We start from the raw sequence: 19,663 nt of genomic DNA on the forward strand, positions 1-19,663 counted from the left end.
GAAATGTTTGTAATTATAATTCAGTATACCATAGAAACATCTGACAAAAAGACTTAAAAACACTGAAGCAGCAAACTTTGTGAAAACCAATACTTGTATCATTCTCAAAACTTTTGCCACGGCTATATATTGTGTGCGTAGTATTAACAGAAACAATGTAGGAATAACCCTGCAAATATAACTATACATAAGCGATTACTTCAAACGTATTTGCTTTAAATACACACAAACCTGATCTTGGATTTGTTTATTCTAAACGGATTCGACACAGTCCGGATTTTGCGAATGTAAACCTCATTCTTAGTGGACGCCAGGTCGGATGCAGGCGGAGCAATTCAACACAGTAGACCGCCCTCTGCTGTGGGTACCGCCCATGTTATTAGCCGAGAGACTAGGTTCAGGTGCTGTAAAGGCAGCTCTTAGGTGTCAGTTGGAGTTCATCAGACGGGTCTGAGTTCCCAGGTCATGCCGCGGTTTACCGTACACGTTAGGGACGAGTGGCTGACTGTGCCATGTAAGGATTTGACTTGCACGGTGCACTGGCTGGGACTTGAGGCACTGAGACGGTACATCAAGAACAAGCCGGATAACGGGGGCATGGGTCCTGTCCAAGAGGTCCGCTTCACCTTGAGGAGGTGCCAGGGGCAAGGGCTGCTGGACGCCGACGATATTCTGGAAGATGTCCTGGAAGAAAATGACTTCGTAGAGCTTAGTAAGTCGAATACGAAAGATTTTAAACCCCATGAACGCTGTGGACAACATTGCGTTACCTTCGCGCGTGTTGTGTGCCTAGTCCAAGATTCCTATCCAGCAACATATTGTATAGTGAACTGTTTTCTTTTTAGACAGCTTTTAGTCTGAACGACGGCGTTACAAAAAAAAACTAATGTGTAAATGAATCCACGATGATTACCGCAGTTAGCTGCGTGTATGTTTTCAGCGAAAAGTAAAAGCTTATTGTAAGGTTTTTTTGAAGCTGATGCAGTTTGTCATCTTAGTGGCACTGATGTAAAATATAATATCGATATGTTTTTGTCTTAGTGATTGAAGGAGACACCATGTCACCAGATTTTATTCCATCCCAGCCTGGAAGTTCACATCTGTATCCTTTCTTTGCTCCAAGTGGTCAAGTAGTATTTTCATGGTCACGCGGCGTCTGTTACTGTAAAATCCAGAAGTTGAATCCTTAACGTGTAGTTCAGCAATAGTACGTACAGAGAGCCCGAAGAGGTACGTGCCCTGCGCTTAACAATTTAAACAGTATCTCGTTAGCATTTGTGTTTTTATTTATGACTTAACCCCTTCACCCACCTCGTCTCTCTGAATTCTAATATTTTTTTTGCCTTTAGAATGTTCCTCTGCTGAATTAAACGAGATTTTGTGCATCACTTGCGAGACATTAGGAGATGATTCTAAAGTACCTTAATAAAATAATAATGATGATGATTTTTATTGTATTCATATAGTGCGCAGTATATATAATATTAAATCCTTTATTTGTAGTGGATATATTGTAATCATTGATTTGGTGTGTTGCAGTACATTTTCTTAGATGGAAAAAGTCTCGCAACAACAGATTTGGTCAGTTTAGGAAGGGGTTTGTACAAGATTAAGGTGAGAAGCTACAACTATATTTTATATCATTTTTTCTTTTGTTTCATACATCGTTTAATTTATTTTTAAAATATCTATCCCTAAAAAATCCCTGCTAATTATGTTTTAGCTCTCTCCAGAAGCGGAAAAGAAAATTGCAGAGTCGCGAGAATTGCTGGAAAATATTATAGCAGAAAACAAAGGTGCAATATATTTGTGTTCGCTGATTGTGTCAGTACCGTGTAAAATCATGATCTTTAAATGTGTTAGTTTAACATTCTACAGCTGCATTTTCTTTTCTAGTGGTGTATGGAATCACAACGGGTTTTGGAAAGTTTGCACGAACGGTCATTCCAACCAGTAAACTTAAGTGAGTGTTTGAAAACGATATATTTTTTTATCCCTAGTACAGAGATTATTTATATTGGTATAAAACAGTAACCGTTTCTAGAGACAATAAATTACAGCCTTTTCCTGTGACATAAATGTCTTTATAAAAGATACATTAGGATAAAAGAAGCGTCGCCAGCATCTTTTATCTTGATGCATCTTATATAAAGACATTTATGTCATAATAAAGGCTGTAATTTATTGTCTCTAGAAACGGTTACTGTTTTATACTAGTATAAATAGTCTCTGCCATCTATCTTTCCATTATATTTCTTATTATACTGGAACTTTTTGTTAAATCTTTTTGGTAAATAATCTTTTTCAGTAATGTGTGTTTAGAGCAAGATTTGAACTAAGTAGATGATATTCTGGACTCATATTGCAAATTTAAACCGGTATTACGTTTATTTTAATGAAAATGTAGTAATGATTAAAAAAAATTGTTCCAATGAAGGTAGAATACTAATAAAATTCTTTTTTGCCTAATCCAATGGAGAATCTTATTGCATTTCACTGGGCTTTTTAAGCGACATAAAATAGACAGATAGTTGTACAATTTTATAGTTGAATGTTAAACTACCTTCAACCAGCAGGTAAGACCAAATTGAACCACCCTTGTCCATATGAAGCTTAGCTCTAATAGTAGTGGTAGTACAAGTAGCAGCATTGTGACAAGCATGCACTAATACAGCATGTTGCTGCACCCACCACGCGACAAACCACCTCAGGATCCCAAATTAGAACCCAAGTGTGGCCGTGCAGCAGGCGACACCTCCGCACCACACTAGTTTGAATGGATAGGAACAGTTTGAGGTTTTTCTTACAGTGGCTCGAGTGCCAATCCTGCCACCAACCACTGAGTTTTCCCTGCAAGTTGGAGGGCTGACATGTACAGAATACTGGCAATACGTTACCAGTCTATGGTGCCATGATAAACAACACCTGTAACTTTATTTAAGACCTTTAACTTGTAACATATTTATGGGATTTACTTAGATTTTTACTTGCATCTGTGGAATTTCTTTAGTGTAGGTAAATATTATTATCAAATGATAATTCCTCGAGTCCAGGTCCAATTTTAGTTGCTGCAACAATGCTATAAATAACCTACTGTTGTGAATTTCATAGTGACCTTGTAAGATTATTTTAAAAAAGTTTTATTTGTAACTGTCTGAGGTCAGGTATCACTTCTGCATTAAAATATAATATAAATAAGCAAAGATTTATACTTGCTTTATAAGTAGATTTTTCTGGATGGTTTTTATGTTATTGTTGCCAGCTGATGAATACTGTAATCATATGATGATACTGCAAAATGGCCTTTCTTATAGGGAACTTCAAGAGAACCTGATTCGATCCCATTCAGCAGGTACATGTAGAAGCTCATTTCAACTATTAATACAGTATTAATACTTTAGCTGTACTGCTATAAGACATAGACATTTTTTTCAATATGTCATTGTTCTGCAGGAGTTGGAAAACCATTGAGTCCAGAAAGGTCGCGTATGCTGTTTGCTTTGAGGATTAATGTTTTGGCCAAAGGGTACAGTGGCATCTCGTTGAACACCTTACACCAGATGATTGAAGCCTTTAATGGTAGGTTTTGATAGCATAAAGTGACTTTGGTTTTTCCCAAATGTGTACCTGTGTTAAAGTTTCTGAAGGGTTGTAAAAATGTCTTACAGGTATATCCAATTAGCTATTTCTTAACAAAATTTAATGCAGCTGTGGTATACATTCAAATTCTTAAAGGGTTAACTGCACAGCAGATCTTCACAAGACGTACAGGTGATATTTAGGAAATTGTAGAATTCTGCAGTATCTTAGTAGTGTTAAGGAGTTTTTTGTGTGATTTTATAGCTCTACCTCCTTTATATGCAAAGGAAGCAGGAGGTCAATAAAACTGAACAAAAGTCTCCTGTTCAAAGGATTGCTTTTAATTGTTGTGTAGAGGACAGTTGTGTTAGGCTTTGAAGGAAGAGGTGTTAAATCCTAACCAATTAACATACTTAGGTCTTGTTTTCCTTTGGGATCCTTAAATGAGTCTAACCTGTTTCACTGTGAAAAGTGTAGTTTGTTTTGTTAGTTTGAGCACAGATCAATTTGCTCTTCCATATATATAACAAAGGGCAATTTGTACCGGGTTGTGACCTACAAAATGGTGCTGCTTTTCCCTTTTAACAGTTCTTTGTTTTCCTTTTTTATTAATCAATATAGGCACAATAACAGTAGTTTAAGGAGGAAAATCTCCCACCTTTTTCCATGGTTAGATGTCAATACTGGAAATATATAAATAAAATAATTAGCCCACTTTTTCAAAAGTAGTTCACTTTTGTTTTCTGATATTTGCTTTGTAGACTTTACAAATTCTGCACAATAATTTGAATTTATTAGAACAAAAATAGCAGTTTTGTCTACATGAACATGAGGTATATCAATTAAAAAAAATCTCGAGGGATAAGCGCTTCAGGTTAGTAGCAGATTACCAGTCTAGAAATGTAATTAATTATATAGGGTGGTCCAGATCTAACTATGCAATTTTTCATTATGCTATGACTTATGAAGTTTATTACATAGAAAATCACCCAAAAAATCCCGGACCATGGAGAAGTGTGTGAACTGACGACATGGAGAATCGTTTTCACACTGAACAGGAATCGTCCCCGCATAAATCAAAGTCATCCAGACGACCTGGATCTGCATAATTAGATCTGGACCACCCTGTAAGATAATGTTAGCAATTCAAAGTATTTACCTGACTAGCACTATCTTTATATGTCAAATTAGCACCACTTTCATTTAGTGTTTGCTTGCCTGCTATGAAAATGCATTAGTCAAATGTTAGTATTGCTGAAAAAATACTTCCTATAAACTAGAGGTACATAAATCCAGTGCACATTTACCTTACAATAAGTGTGCTTTGTGTTTTTCAGCTTCCTGCTTGTCCTACATTCCAGAGAAGGGAACAGTTGGTGCAAGTGGAGACCTCGCTCCTCTCTCTCACTTGGCATTGGGGTTGATGGGAGAAGGCAAGATGTGGTCTCCAAAAAGTGGATGGGCTGATGCAAAATTTGTAAGACAATGTGTATAAAAAGGCACATTTGTTTAATTCATAGCTAATAGATTATTTATAAATAAATCTAAGGTCTAAGTAGAGTCTGCAGCGTACAGTATATTGAAAATATATATTTTTTTAAAACCTTCCCTGCTCATTACCATATTATAAAGCTTGTGTTTAGTAATATGCTATTTGTACGTATTATATAATGTTTTTTGTTGGTTAAGTTCATTCATTTTATAGATGGCTAATCTCATAAAAATAAGACAATTGCATTTTTGACATTGTCAAAGGTTCTAACTTTTTAACCAATGTTTGTTTTTCTTTTGTCCTGAATTTCTACTACTACTTTTTGGTAAGGTTTTGGAAGCACATGGACTTGTTCCTATTTCCCTAAAGCCAAAAGAGGTATTGCATTTTGTTCTTTTTTTTTTTTATTTTTTAATTATATTGCCTTCACTAAATGAAATGGATTAAGCACATTAATGAAAAAGACATTTCCTGGCCCCAGCAGCATTATGAACCAACTCTGAGAGGGGCACTAGTCCACTACAACTCCTAATTTCACAGTCCCACATCCATACTAACATGTTCCCCAAATTTAAGATGGTAGTAGTTAAGCTAACATGCACATCTCTGTGTTGACAATGGGAGAACTGGAGTGTCTGCAGGTAAATTCATGAGGACAAAGGAAAAAAATACCAAGTCTACATAGACAGCAATTTAATGGAAGATTTAAACCCAGAACATATGAAGTAGCAGCATTAACTACATCACCACCATGCTTTTAGCAATAAATAAATAAAATACTAAACATATTGGCCTACAGTATTTGGTTGAATGTCTCTTAATTTGCAGTCGGTGTTTTCATTATTAAAAGTTATCAAACATATTTGGCCCAAACGTTTTGCTATTCCCAAACACGTATACCTTTTATATGCCAAAGCCATTTGTTTGTTTACATTATACTCCTTTAAAATTCACTATCCTATCTGAGATTTAATTCAGTTAGCAAGCAAAAAACACCTGCCAAATATTCTTTGACAAACAAAATGCACTGGTCCATCCAGTCTATTGAAATGGGTTCTCTAGATCTTTTGGGAAACCAAAAACATGATGATAAGAAACACATATGTACACAAATTGCTATCAGAGAAGTTTTTTTTTTCTTAATGTACAATGATGTTTCACAAATTTTGATGGCCCAATGGCTAATTCTCATGGTTAACTCTAATCAAATCAGAATGTAAAATTTTTGTATCTAGTGTGTATGTGTGAGATGTATAATACGTTAATCTTCTAACCTCTGAATAATCAAAACTTTCAATTGCTTCTCTAGGGATTAGCCCTCATAAATGGCACCCAGATGATCACCTCTCTAGGGGCAGAAGCAGTTGAGAGGGCACTGGCAATTGCTAGGCAGGCAGATATCATTGCTGCCCTCACGTTAGAAGTATTGAAAGGGACAACAAAGGCATTTGACAGTGGTAAGTTAGTGAGCGCAGTTTCACTATTCATTAAATGCTGTTTGTGCCCAACAATTAATCTAATGTGTTGAATGTTCTAGTTAGTCAGATCTGACGTTTGGCAATAACTTCCACTCTGTAGATGTGTGATAGTGTTGAAATGATTTGTAGTTAAATGGGAAAAGGATGCATTTTTTGCTCCTGAACACAGAGAGGAAAAAAAATACAAGTAACCAAAATACTATAATTTTGAAATAAAAGCTAAAGGAAAAAATACTGTTTACAGTTTAGCTGGAAAACCATCCAGTAAAAAGTTATTATTTTGTTGCATGAGTCTGGTTTGTTAGTTTTCTTTTAGAAATGACAGTCCTAACTGGGGAGGACAATAAAATGGACAAACTGTGAGGCAATGTTGAAGTTATTGTTACAAAATTGAAGCAAGAGTTGCACAGTCATGGGGATTGTATGTCATAGAGGACTGTTTGCAGTGTCTGTAATGTGCAGCATTTTAAAATGTTAATTTAAATGGAGTTGCATTCAGTTAAAAATTATAAATAAAACACTAGCTACAATTAAAGCATTATTCATTAAGAAAATGTAGTTAAACAGGATCTGCATTTTTAAACAGTCTTTAGAAGATGGTAAATTTCAATATGATTTTTTTAATGTATCTATTAAGTTCTTAAAACACTTCAAAAAGGTAAACAAAGATGTGTTTTAGATTATGATACTGTAAATGGTAAATTATTCTCTTCAATTTTGTATATGTTCATCGCAGCATAAATGGCATTATGAAGTGTCCTTACAAAAGGTGTTGAAATTAATGTCGCATTGTGTTTTGATTTGTTTTTTTAATTAGTATCTGCAATTCATTATGCTGTAATAATCCTAACCTCCTTCATAGATATTCATGAGCTGCGACCTCACCCTGGACAGAAAGAAGTGGCGTCCAGATTTCGCTCTCTCCTAGACTCTGATCATCATCCTTCTGAAATTGCAGGTGACCTACCTTATTAGAAATAAGTCATAACCAGTTCTTTTAAGGGGGAAATAAAGGAGTGATTTATTTTCTTCTTTTTTTGTTTTGTTCTTAACAGAAAGCCACAGGTTTTGTGACAGAGTTCAAGATGCTTATACATTGCGTTGTTGTCCTCAGGTAATCTAGGCCATTTTGACTTTGGAAGAAGGGATTTTTTTTCGTCAATATATACATTTCAGAGAAGTAAGAGGATGCCTTGATTCTAAACAGAATGAGCTCTAGAATAATAATGACTTTTAAAGAGTATTGTAACCTTAAATGCTTTTTCTGTTTTTACAGTGACAGCAGTGTTTGTTACACGTACAGCATTACACAAGTGAAAATAATGTATTTGTACAAATAGCTATTTTTAAATGACTGGTTTTTTTACACTCTTTGTCTAGGTTTTCAGTTTACATAATAAGGGGCACAACCCCTATTCTGGGGGGCCTTGGTGACTACAGATTTTTATTCTAAACAATTCTTGATTTTATTAATGGACTCTTCTCTAAACATTCATTGTTTCTTTTTTACTTATTACATTTGAGTCATTTCAGAAATTCTGTTCTAAATTTTATTTGCCCTTTACAGGCATATAACTTCATAGTGAACTTCATAGTTTTGCTTATTAAGATTTGCACTCATATTGTAAAATTCCTTTCTATTTAGTATCCCATCAATTATTGGGCTGTTTTGTTAAAATGAAGAGAGAAAAACGTCTTTAAAATTGTGAAAAAGTCTTGTGTAATTAAATCTCTGAGACACAAAAATATCAAAGAGTACATTGCCATGTGTTAAGGAGATCAGATAATACATGTGGTACTAAGCATTATTTATATTGAAATTGTAGCCACTAACAAAAATGGGAACAGGCACTCTGCTAAAGAGGAGTAGCTGCTTCAATGTCCTTTCTACTTGTGTGATTATTAGCAGCTCAAGAAACCAAAACTTAAGACTGACTTTGGTTAAAAACAAGAACCGTTTAGAATGAAAACCTGTAGTCACCATGCCACTCCAAGACCTGTTGAGCATCCAGATCTAGTCCAACACAAGTTTCCCTGAACTTTTTCAGGTCCATGGAGTGGTCAATGATACCATTGCTTTTGTCAGAAATATCATCAACACTGAAATTAACAGTGCCACTGATAATCCTGTATCCTTTTGAAACTATTACTAGATAAAATGCCTAGATAGTACTTGCTTACATAGTTTTCAATATTTTATGATTAGTGTAGTTTTGGACTTGAGTTGAGATAACAATCAGATCTATATATACAGTATATATAGATAATGTATATGTATGTATGTATCCGTTTTTTTTCTACAGGTATGTGCAGTTTCACAGACAAGAAGAAAAATGCTGACACATTTAATTAACTTTAAAATTCTAACATTAAAATCTGTGTTATATTGCAAAACCTATGACAGCTGTCCTGGAAGATTCTTTACTTACTAAATATCTCAGTATATTATATCGAGTAGTTTAATCCCCTGCCTCACAGCTACATCAGTCCAGGCTTTAATTCCTGGTTGTTTATTTTCTATGTGTTTCTATGTACAGTTTTCACTGTATATGTTTTGTATGTGTGTGTTTATCCACCTCCCCCCATCCCCTGGACCCACCCAACAACATCTCTCATTAACCCCACTACCAACTGAGGGTGCATATCCTGGTCTCATTTATTAAAATAATGGTCACATATACACTTGAATCATGTATCAGACAGTGTGGATAGCAAATAAATTACCAATAATTGGTTAGTAATATCAGGTATGCTGCATGTCACCTTAAATGCTGAAGTTGAGCTTCTAAACTTCCTTGACTGAGTTGTATTCCAGTCACTATCACATAACATCTTGTAATTGAAATAATTTTAATGTTAACTGTGGAATAATGTATGGATGGATGGATGGATGGATGATTTATTTCAGTAATTCCATTCAAAAAGTGAAACTTGTATATTAGATTCATTCATTACACACAGACTGATGTATTTTAAATGTTTATTTCTTTTAATTTTAATGATTATAACTGACAACTAATGAAAGTCCCAAATTCAGTATCTCGGAAAATTAGAATATAAATTAAGACCAATGCAAAAAAAGGATTTTTAGAAATGTTGGCCAGCTGAAAGGTATGAACATGAAAAGTATGAGCATGTACAGCACTCAATATTTAGTTGGGGCTCCTTTGGCCTGGATTACTGCAGCAATGCGTTGTGGCATGGAGTCGATCAGTCTGTGGCACTGCTCAGGTGTTATGAGAGCCCATGTTGCTCTGATAGTGGCCTTCAGCTCTTCTGAAATGTTGGGTCTGGCGTATTGCATCTTCCTCTTCACAATACCCCATAGATTTTCTATGGGGTTAAGGTCAGGCGAGTTTGCTGGCCCAATCAAGAACAGGGATACCATGGTCCTTAAACCAGGTACTGGTAGCGTTGGCACTGTGTGCAGGTGCCAGGTCCTGCTGGAAAATGAAATCTGCATCTCCATAAAGTTCGTCAGCAGCAGGAAGCATGAAGTGCTCTAAAACTTCCTGGCAGACGGCTGCGTTGACCTTGGACCTTAGAAAACACAATGGACCAACACCAGCAGGTGACATGGCACCCCAAACCATCACTGACTGTGGAAACTTTACACTGGACCTCAAGTAACGTGGATTCTGTGCCTCTCCTCTCTTCCTCCAGACTCTGGGACCTTGATTTCCAAAGGAAATGCAAAATTTACTTTCCTCGGAGAACATAACTTTGGACCACTCAGCAGCAGTCCAGTCGAGACACTTCTGACGCTGTCTCTTGTTCAAGAGTGGCTTGACACAAGGAATGCGACAGCTGAAACCCATGTCTTACATACGTCTGTGCGTGGTGGTTCTTGAAGCACTGTTTTGAGTTAATTAGCTGATTAGAGTGTGGCACCAGGTGTCTTCAATATTGAACCTTTTCACAATATTCTAATTTTCCGAGATACTGAATTTGGGACTTTCATTAGTTTTCAGTTATAATCATCAACATTAAAAGAAATAAACATTTGAAATACATCAGTCTGTGTGTAATGAATATGAAATATACAAGTTTCAGTTTTTGAAGGGAATTGCTAAAATAAATCAACTTTGTCATTATATTCTAATTTTATGACCAGCACCTGTATATATATATATGTGTGTGTGTGTGTATATATATATATATATATATATATATATATATATATATATATATATATATATATATATATATATATATATATATATATTTATTATGTATGTATGTCTGTGTGTTCATACGCAATATATTTTTTCAGTGATGCAAGAATCATAGTTTTGATCTTAACCTGTAAAGATGGTATTTGCAGAAAGAGGTGAAACTATTTCTGGAGGAAATTTTCATGGTGAATATCCAGCAAAAGTAAGTGGAGGTCTGGTAATGAATATGTGGCAAAACTGAATGTATTTGAAATACTGGTGTTATAATTTAGGAGTTCTTGGAACCTCAGTTTGTAGTGTAATTTTATTTTCATTACAGGTATGCTGCCATTTGTTTAAACTGATCTAATTCTTACAGTCTCACTGACTTAGAATATCTTGTCAAGTGTGGCTTCACATTTATTTAAAAAATTGTTGTTAATAAGTGCAACTCTCAACCCCATATGAAAATATTTGGGAAAGACCTTTATTGCAGTGATGGTTATGCTGGATGTTCAGAGTTAAGGAAGGCTTAGCGTTTAGCAAAAGGTGTCTTCTACTCGAGCTGGTAAAGATTAAAGCTGCTTCAATTGAGGAGACATTCACTGTTTGGTATTACAATACAGAAACTGAGAAATTTATCTTCATGTACTTCAGTATTTATGTAGTGTGAAACACCATCTTTTGCACGTACTGTAGGACACGAGAAGGCAGATACAGGTGAGTTACTGTTGAATGTAAGAGCCGGTTCAGGACCAAGCAAATTAGAGATATGGTTAAGTATGCACAGCAGAGCTCCATAGTGACTTAGGGCTGAGAAACAAAGTGAAAGATCTGTCCTGTAAAATAGATGTTAAGAGACATTCCACACAAGTTTAGGCAGAGGAGATCCTGTCTTATTAATACATTGAAATTTAAATTTTGAATGTACAGAAACATTAAACTATGGTAGATTGCATGATACTTTTGACTATTCAAAAAATTTTGATAAGCTGCATGTTGAAATTCTGCAAACAAGAAGTGCACAAAATGTGTAAGGTCTTTTTGGGTGTAGAAATGCTGCTAAGATAGTCTTAGGTGGGGTTCTACATCAGATTAGTGCTACGGTTGTTGATCTATTATTGGCTTACAAAAATCATTTATATTGTACCAAACTGTAAATGTGCCTCTTGCTCTATATTTATTTAACAGGCTCACTTCTTTAGGTTATTTACAGTTGATTCCACAAATACGTTTAATGCAAATAAAAACACTTTTTACATTTTATATTTTATTTTCGAAAAAAGAACATTACAATATTATACTACTCAATCAAGTAAATAATAACATACCGAATATCACCATTTACTTCAAAATCAATCACATGCAGCTACACAATGTCACAACCAGACGATATACAGAGCCAGACATTTTTAGGACTCTAAGTAGCATGTTGTGAGTAGGACAAGTTGTGTGTCAAATGTATAACATACTTGTTGGGCTAAATCTGGAACACATTTCGTTCTTATTTTAAAGAGAAAACAGCATGTGATGCCGTGAGTTTCCTGAGTTTGAATGAACTGTCTATGCGACTTGTTCCTCCTAACACTCTAGTTCTTCTCCCACACCCACAAAGATGTGCTGCTTCTCATCTTTGATTCTTCACATCTTTGAATGATAATTTCAGATTGGATCCTTACGGGGTGTGGGTGTGTGCATTGGTGGTCCCTTTTATGAATTGGCATCGTTGCCAGGGCTGTGTCCTGCCCTGCACCCAGTGTGGCCAGAGTAGGTTCCAGCCCACCACAACACTAAATTAACCAGGTTTGAGAATATTAAATTATTATTTTTAAGGAAGATGAAGTAATTAAAAATAAATAAATAAATGAAAAAGACCTAAAATATATATTCCAGGAGTGCTGCCACTTTTATTGTTTAATTGTTGCTCAAAGCTCATAATCATTTTCGCCTAAGAAAATATGAATTAAGACAAAACATGTTGGAAGTACCGGTAGATAAAATTAACTACTGCCTGCTGTTTATTTAAAATAACACTTACAACTAGGACATTAGTAAGCAGATGACTAAATTCTCCTGAAATGTTAGAAATACCTGAAACAATTGATGTATTTGTGTATTGTAAAGTACAATGTTGCGGTCTATCATGTCTTGCCATTCCAGTTGAAGACTAATTGATGAGCTATGGCAGACTGAATGCTGTCTTTCTATCAATGCATGTTTTATGAAAAAAATGCAATCTTTAGAAATTAGTCTAAGAACATCCAACATGTCTAAAGTTAGCACCAAATTTGTTGAGTGTCATATTTCTGAGCTAGTTTTTGTGTGCAAATAGTCCATGAAATCCTGTGAGGAAGGTTGGTAATACAGTGGTGGTGTCCAGTTCTGTACCATATACATTTCTTGCAGGCACTCGACTACCTTGCAATTGGAGTGCATGAACTCGCTTCCCTTAGTGAGAGGAGGATTGAACGTCTCTGTAATCCTTCACTGAGTGAGCTTCCTGCATTCTTGGTCAACGAAGGAGGCCTGAACTCTGGTTTTATGATTGCTCATTGCACTGCAGCTGCCCTGGGTAAGCAATAGTCTATGAAATGTTAATGAAGAAGAAAAAATGGCTGTTACAGTTGTATATCTCCCAAGTAATCACTTTCTGAAATAAAGTTCTTTACTTTATAACGCTATAAAATATAGAATAGACATTGAATAGAAAAATGGCATGTTTTACCACGGGGCTGGGGTCAAAATTCACTGTTTGTATATCTCCATGGTTGGAAAAACAAGCAGCTCTTAGATGAAGTAAACATCCACCAGATCCAAGTCAACTGGCTATCCTGTCGGTTCTATTCTAACGACACACAGACGCAACTGTTTAGGCAAGGATCCAAAAACTGATGATGAAATGTGAAGTGATGAAATTAGTTTCGTTCTTGGGTGTCCCAGAAACGACAACATTTTGATTGCCTGCTGGGAAAGTATGTCTTGTAGTTGTGAGAAATTGAATATTTAAAGTTACAGCACCCGAAGAAACCAAATGTAGTTAAAAGCTGTAATTATGGTACCCCTAATTATAATGGAAAGTGTACAATAAACAGTTAAGCTTCTTTCACTCCAACATGAGCAGCTTTATAAAGAACAGTGTATGTTAAAACAAAGGGTCCTCAACCCGATTTTAAATAAGATCAGTGGGATATTCCTCATATTTTCTGGCAGAGCAGGCTAAACTACAAGTGTCTTGTAACTAGTCTGTTACCTTTTATCCTTGCTTGAAAAGGGACATTTTCATTATACATTTTTGTGTGTATTTGTGTTGTGTTTGATTAATGTAAGCTACTTAGTTTTCTATCTCCTAGTAGACTTCACCACAGAAATGTGGTTCCTGTTTTCTCACTGATGTAAAAGTGCGATATTTTTGGACATTTACTAAAATCTATGTTTTCTTTTAACAGTTTCAGAAAATAAAGTTTTGTGTCACCCTTCTTCTGTTGACTCCTTGTCCACCAGTGCTGCCACTGAGGATCACGTGTCAATGGGAGGCTGGGCAGCTCGAAAAGCCCTCAAAGTGGTGGAGCATGTGGAGCAAGGTATAACTGGGCCTAGCCTGGCTATCTATCGGTGTGTGTGTGTGTGTGTGTGTGTGTTGTGCAACGTTTGGTAAACATTACCGTCCTATGACATTCAGCAAATGACAGACGGTTGTGCAGCACCTAACAGGGCAAACATTCATTTTCAAACCTACTTAGAAGCTCTGTATTGCTGGAGTAAGTTGTTGTTTTTTTCAAAAAAGAGGAGTAGGTGTTCATTAAATCCATGTGCCAAGGTGGTCTGTTTTTTGTCAATATTTTTTTTTTTCTTTTACAAATGGAGAAAAAGTTCTTTCTGTTGTATATAAATAAACTTACATCGATATAAGGTGACCAATGAAAATGAGTGAGGAGATAGAAACAGTAGCTGGTTCTAAATCTTAGCTCTTATGATATTTCTGAAGTCTGATCACTAGCACGAATATTATATAGAGTTAACATTTTTCACTGGTCACCCTATCAATATAAAAGTAAGAAAGAAGAAAACATTTTGCTTCGTGCAGACAAAGTAAAAGTCATTGCTCTTAAGTGGCATGTGTGGCATGAATGGGTGAATTGACATTTTGATATACTGCTAGTGAAAACAGACTTTGTTTTTATTTGCATGAAAATAGAGCATGTTAATGGACTAAAGTAGCAACTTGGCCTCTGTTTAATTGAATTACTAATTTATGTTTATCTCCTCCAAGACCTCACAATGAAGGAGACAAGAAAAACAAACATCGTGAAACCTCTTTGTGAAACCCTCTGTGATCAAACGTTTTTCTACAAAACCAGTAGAGTGGAAATCTACAGAGAGGCCAAGACTCCATACAGTCCGTGTTTATCGTACGGTTGTTTAGCTAGTGAGCCACGCTTCCTACACGTTTACTACACACCGCAGTATCTGCCATCTTTTCTTGGAAGGGCTGTTCAGACTGCACTAAGACGGAGCCCTGCATTTCACCGCTTATACAGATTTAGAAGGGATTTATAGAATTGTAGTACTTTAGGGCACCTAACAAACATGCAGTACATTTTCACATTTGGAAGCGAAGGTCTGTAATGAATGAATGAATGAATGAATGAAAATGAATCGCGTATCGTAAAATTGCTTTTTATCCCTAAGCTTTCGACTTCTATCAGGAATCCTCATCAGAGGAACCTGATTAGACTTACAGGAATCCATGGCAATATCTAGCAAATAAGGAGTGGTGGGTAAGTGGATGTTAGATAGGGATTGATGAGGTAGGGTTCAGAGGGTGTTGGTCATATAGTTCTTCTTTTCAAGCCTGCGTATGCTGGGTTCATGTCCGAATGTCTGTTAATGGCATTTTCATTGGATAAGCCGTATTTCCGCCAGTTCTCTGGCACTTGTAGTGTTAGCCTTGAATTTTACTAGCCCCGAGTCCTATTTAAATGTTGAACTAGTTGAACTTGTATGTGTGTAAATCGGAGACCGTGGGTCCTTTCTTCTTCTCTACAGCTAGACATGAATCACATGGTATGCCGTAAACCGCATTCTGTGTCTCTACAGATGATTTCTTCCTTTCATCATTAAAAAGGGATGTGCACAGAGTGTTTGTAGGCTTGTGCGCTACTTTGATGCCTGATCTGGACAGGATGCTTTAACTTTATAAAGTGATAGTTATCAGAAACCAGAATATTTAAAGTGTTTAGTTGAAGGGACAGTAGTTATATTAATGCTATTCTTTCTGCTGCTTTTTATTTTTTATTTTTTGCTGTGCAGAGTGGCATACTGTACATGTTTGTAAGGGTGACCTTGAGTATAGTCAAATCTTCTCCCACCCCCCAACTGGTCATGTCTGTTTTTCAGCTCCCTTTAATTAATTTTCTGAACTTTATTTAGAAGTACTGTTACAGAGGAGTTGGTCATTAAAAACAAATGAACTGGTACCAGGGTTCACGAGTGCTGATTGTCTTATTTATGCACAGTTAATGGATACAGTGTTTAAACCATTTATCAGCAAATACCTGTAGCATTATTTAAAAAAGTTAGTTTGTAAATGCTAGTACTCTGCAGATTTTTTTATGGTTAAGGAAATAATTAACATGTAAAGCTACAAAGAAACTAATAAGAGTAGTAAAAAAAAAACCGTAATGGCATTTGGCCTATCGAAGAATACATGTAAACGCTTTTCTGTACTACAGCTTGTTATATTAAACTACTAAATATGTGAGTGATAATACAACTTACAGTATGTGTTTAAATTTTCCAGAATCCATTGTCCTCTTTAAAATAAACCATCTTCCCTTTCAATTTTCCATGAACACCCTTGCTGTGAAGTATTTCTCCATTCTGCTGATGGCTTATTTTTTTTTTTTTTTTGAGAGCTTGTGCTATTTTAATTTTCAAAGACAAGAACACATTTGATGTTTAATATATACAAGGACTAATAATGTGTTTTTTTTGTTTTTAAGTTCTTTCTATAGAGCTGCTTGCAGCTTGTCAAGGGATTGAATTTTTACGCCCCTTAAGGACAACCACCCCACTGGAAAAGGTCTATGAACTTGTGCGCTCCTCTGTCAAGTAAGTTAAACAGAAATCCCATGCTTTGTCATTATTTACAAGTTAATGTTTTGCTAATGTCCTGCTGCACTTCTGTTTCAGGCCATGGATTAAAGACCGTTACATGGCTCCAGACATTGAAACTGTTCATCGTCTGCTGCTGGATCAAAAGGCAAGTGACTGTTTGACAGTAAATAATAAATTATACATGCTGGATTGTCAATAAATTGCACAGCTAGACATATTCTGTAACTGTATAAAGTGAAGGAAAACACTAAATATTACAATTAGTCCTTTATTGAAATATTCATATCTGTTTCTTCTATTTGCAGTTTCACAGACAAGAAGAAAAGTGTTGACACATATTTGATTAGCTTTAATATTCTATCATTAAACTCTGTGTTACAGTATATTGCAAAACCTGTGACAGCTGTCCTGGAAGATTCTTTACTTACTAAATATCTCAGTATATTATATCGAGTAGTTTAATCCCCTGCCTCACAGCTACATTAATTCCTGGTTGTTTATTGTCTATGTGGAATTTAAATGTTTTCACTGTATACGTTGCGTGTGTGTGTGGTGTGTGTTTATCCACCTCCCACCACCTGAATCCACCCAGCAACCTCCCTCATTAGCCCCACCACCAACTGAGGGTGCATATCCTGGTCTTGTTTATTAAAATAATGGTCACATATACACTTGAATCATGTATCAGACAGTGTGGATAGCAAATAAATTACCAATAATTGGTTAGTAATATCAGGTATGCTGCATGTCACCTTAAATGCTGCAGTTGGTTTCAGCATAGTCTATTGATACGCATTTAATTGTGTGACCGATCAACATTTTTGGCATTAGTTCATTTGACTTCATTGTTTCTGGGTGCTAGGATTGCCTGTGTACTCATTTGTTGTGTTGATAACCCTTCATGATGAAATTGTTCAATAAGATTTGGACATAATATGTCTTCTTTAATTGGGAACATAAAGTGAGAAAAACGTTAAAATTTATAAGAGCTGAGAGAGCAAGAACTGTGTCTGTCAAAAGCATTCACACGAATGAGAGGTGAGAGTACTGTGTGCATGGTTGAATAAAGTTGAGAGGAGGGAGTGAGTCTCTTGAAAAAAGTCATCTCGTCCCAGGATTTTTTTTATATAATAGAGATATATAGATTATAGATATAGATAGATAGGCATTTATATATAAATCTATATACTGTATATTTGTTTCATTCCAGGTGTGGAAAGTTGCATTTCCCTATATAGAAAAATATAAAATGGAGCATATCCCCGAGTCGAGACCTGGATCTCCCACCGCCTTTGTCCTGGATTCTCCAGCATCACCCAGAAAGCGTGTCCGTCACGAGTAGACAGATCTTGGACTCTACTATCCATATTTACTCTCCAAATTCACCTGTTCAACTTGTACTTGTACTGTAGTATAACTGTGATGATTGGAGTGATTTAAAATAAGGGATATTTTTGAATATTATTAAATTTACTGTCAAAGGAAAAACTGTGGTTTCTCTTCTACCTCAGCATATGGATGGTCTGAAAGCACATGCCTTAAAAATGAATCAAAATTAAAAAGGTACAGTTCATTATGAACTTTAAAATTAGCTGTTTTGACATTCATGTTTAAACCTGTTTATTTGTGAAAGAGTATGTGAATGATTAACGTCATTTAACGTTTATGAGCCTACTAGTTGTTTTTGCAACTTAAAAGAATTAAGAAGGTCAAGTTGGAATTTCAGTGTCATGTTTACATGCTGGTGGTCCTGTGAACTTTGCCTCCAGCAGAGTGCTTTACTCTTGGTAAATTTGTGGAAAAGGAAAAATTTAAATAAATTACAAAACTGTACTGGTGACTGCATCGGTTTGTCCTTAGGCATTAAGGTGGTGGGATAAACAAAAAGTCAAGAGCAAGAAGATGATGATTCTGTATTCTGCTTACACTAAATATTGCCGAACATGTGCAAACAAAAAAAAAAAAAAATCTTGCAGTTGTAATGTCTGCCCAAATTGTTTGGAAAGAAACATAAAACCAGATTTAACTTTGCTTTTCTGTGACCTGAAGCAATGTGGTGGCTTAAAGAAGATGGTACTGTGGAAATGTTCAAAAAAAATCTTGAAATATGGTGCTGTAAATAAGAGTAGAAATGTATTCTTGAAAACAGTGTTCGGGTTTAAACCGCGTACATCATCATAATGCCAAACAGAAATGTCCAAATGTGATTACTAGTGTTGATTTACTTACCGGTTCATTGTTCTTCCTTGCGTTGGCCCATTTTATATAAACATGAAGAATGGAAACGCATGTAAACAGACATGACAAAGTTGCATAATAGATGGAGAACTTTACAAAAACTCAACAAAAACAAAATAAATTGGTGGTTGGAAATCAGAATCTGCTGTCACTTGCATTCCTCCAGATTAGACCTAAATAACCTGACATTTTGCAGATACTGTATGAATTTTATTAACAAAAAAGTTTTTATTCCAGATGACACCTTATTATTATTATTAGAAAAATCGCATTCTATAATTTTGAATATTGAGAAGGTGAACAGTAACGGTGAACACACTATGAGAATCAGCGCAGTAGCTGTGCAGAGTGACTTATAAAAATCACTTTTGCATAAGTAACAATAGTAATGCAATAAAAATATCTCAAGGCTGTTTAAAAGATGCACAAAGCTCTGCTCTATTTATTTTTGATAAACCTCAAGTAAATTTAGGGAAATAACACTTAACTGAAATTGGTAGCAAAAAATACTGTTTAAAGTGTTACCAGGCACAGATCACTACACTTACTGCAGGGCTGTAGAGCTCACCTCCGGCCCAGTCGATTACGTCAAAGCGTGGGAAGAG

The 19,663-nt window shown here is 35.7% G+C and overlaps 1 protein-coding gene across 1 annotated transcript; it reads left to right on the forward strand.

The window, feature by feature from the left end:
• The first annotated feature begins 398 nt into the window (after window positions 1-398).
• hal (histidine ammonia-lyase) lies at window positions 399-18,411 on the forward strand. The gene is made up of 20 exons (XM_039761261.1): window positions 399-712; window positions 1,042-1,102; window positions 1,203-1,230; window positions 1,540-1,614; window positions 1,724-1,796; window positions 1,897-1,963; window positions 3,315-3,352; window positions 3,454-3,579; window positions 4,917-5,056; window positions 5,402-5,449; window positions 6,381-6,528; window positions 7,412-7,507; window positions 7,605-7,663; window positions 8,598-8,678; window positions 10,861-10,926; window positions 13,110-13,275; window positions 14,150-14,284; window positions 16,706-16,814; window positions 16,896-16,965; window positions 18,031-18,411. The coding sequence occupies exons 1-20, from the start codon at window positions 466-468 to the stop codon at window positions 18,160-18,162; spliced, it is 1,965 nt and encodes a 654-aa protein (XP_039617195.1). The 5' UTR covers window positions 399-465; the 3' UTR covers window positions 18,163-18,411.
• Window positions 18,412-19,663: the final 1,252 nt, after the last annotated feature.

This window comes from Polypterus senegalus, chromosome 8 (assembly GCF_016835505.1).
Source record: "Polypterus senegalus isolate Bchr_013 chromosome 8, ASM1683550v1, whole genome shotgun sequence".
NCBI lineage: Eukaryota > Metazoa > Chordata > Cladistia > Polypteriformes > Polypteridae > Polypterus > Polypterus senegalus.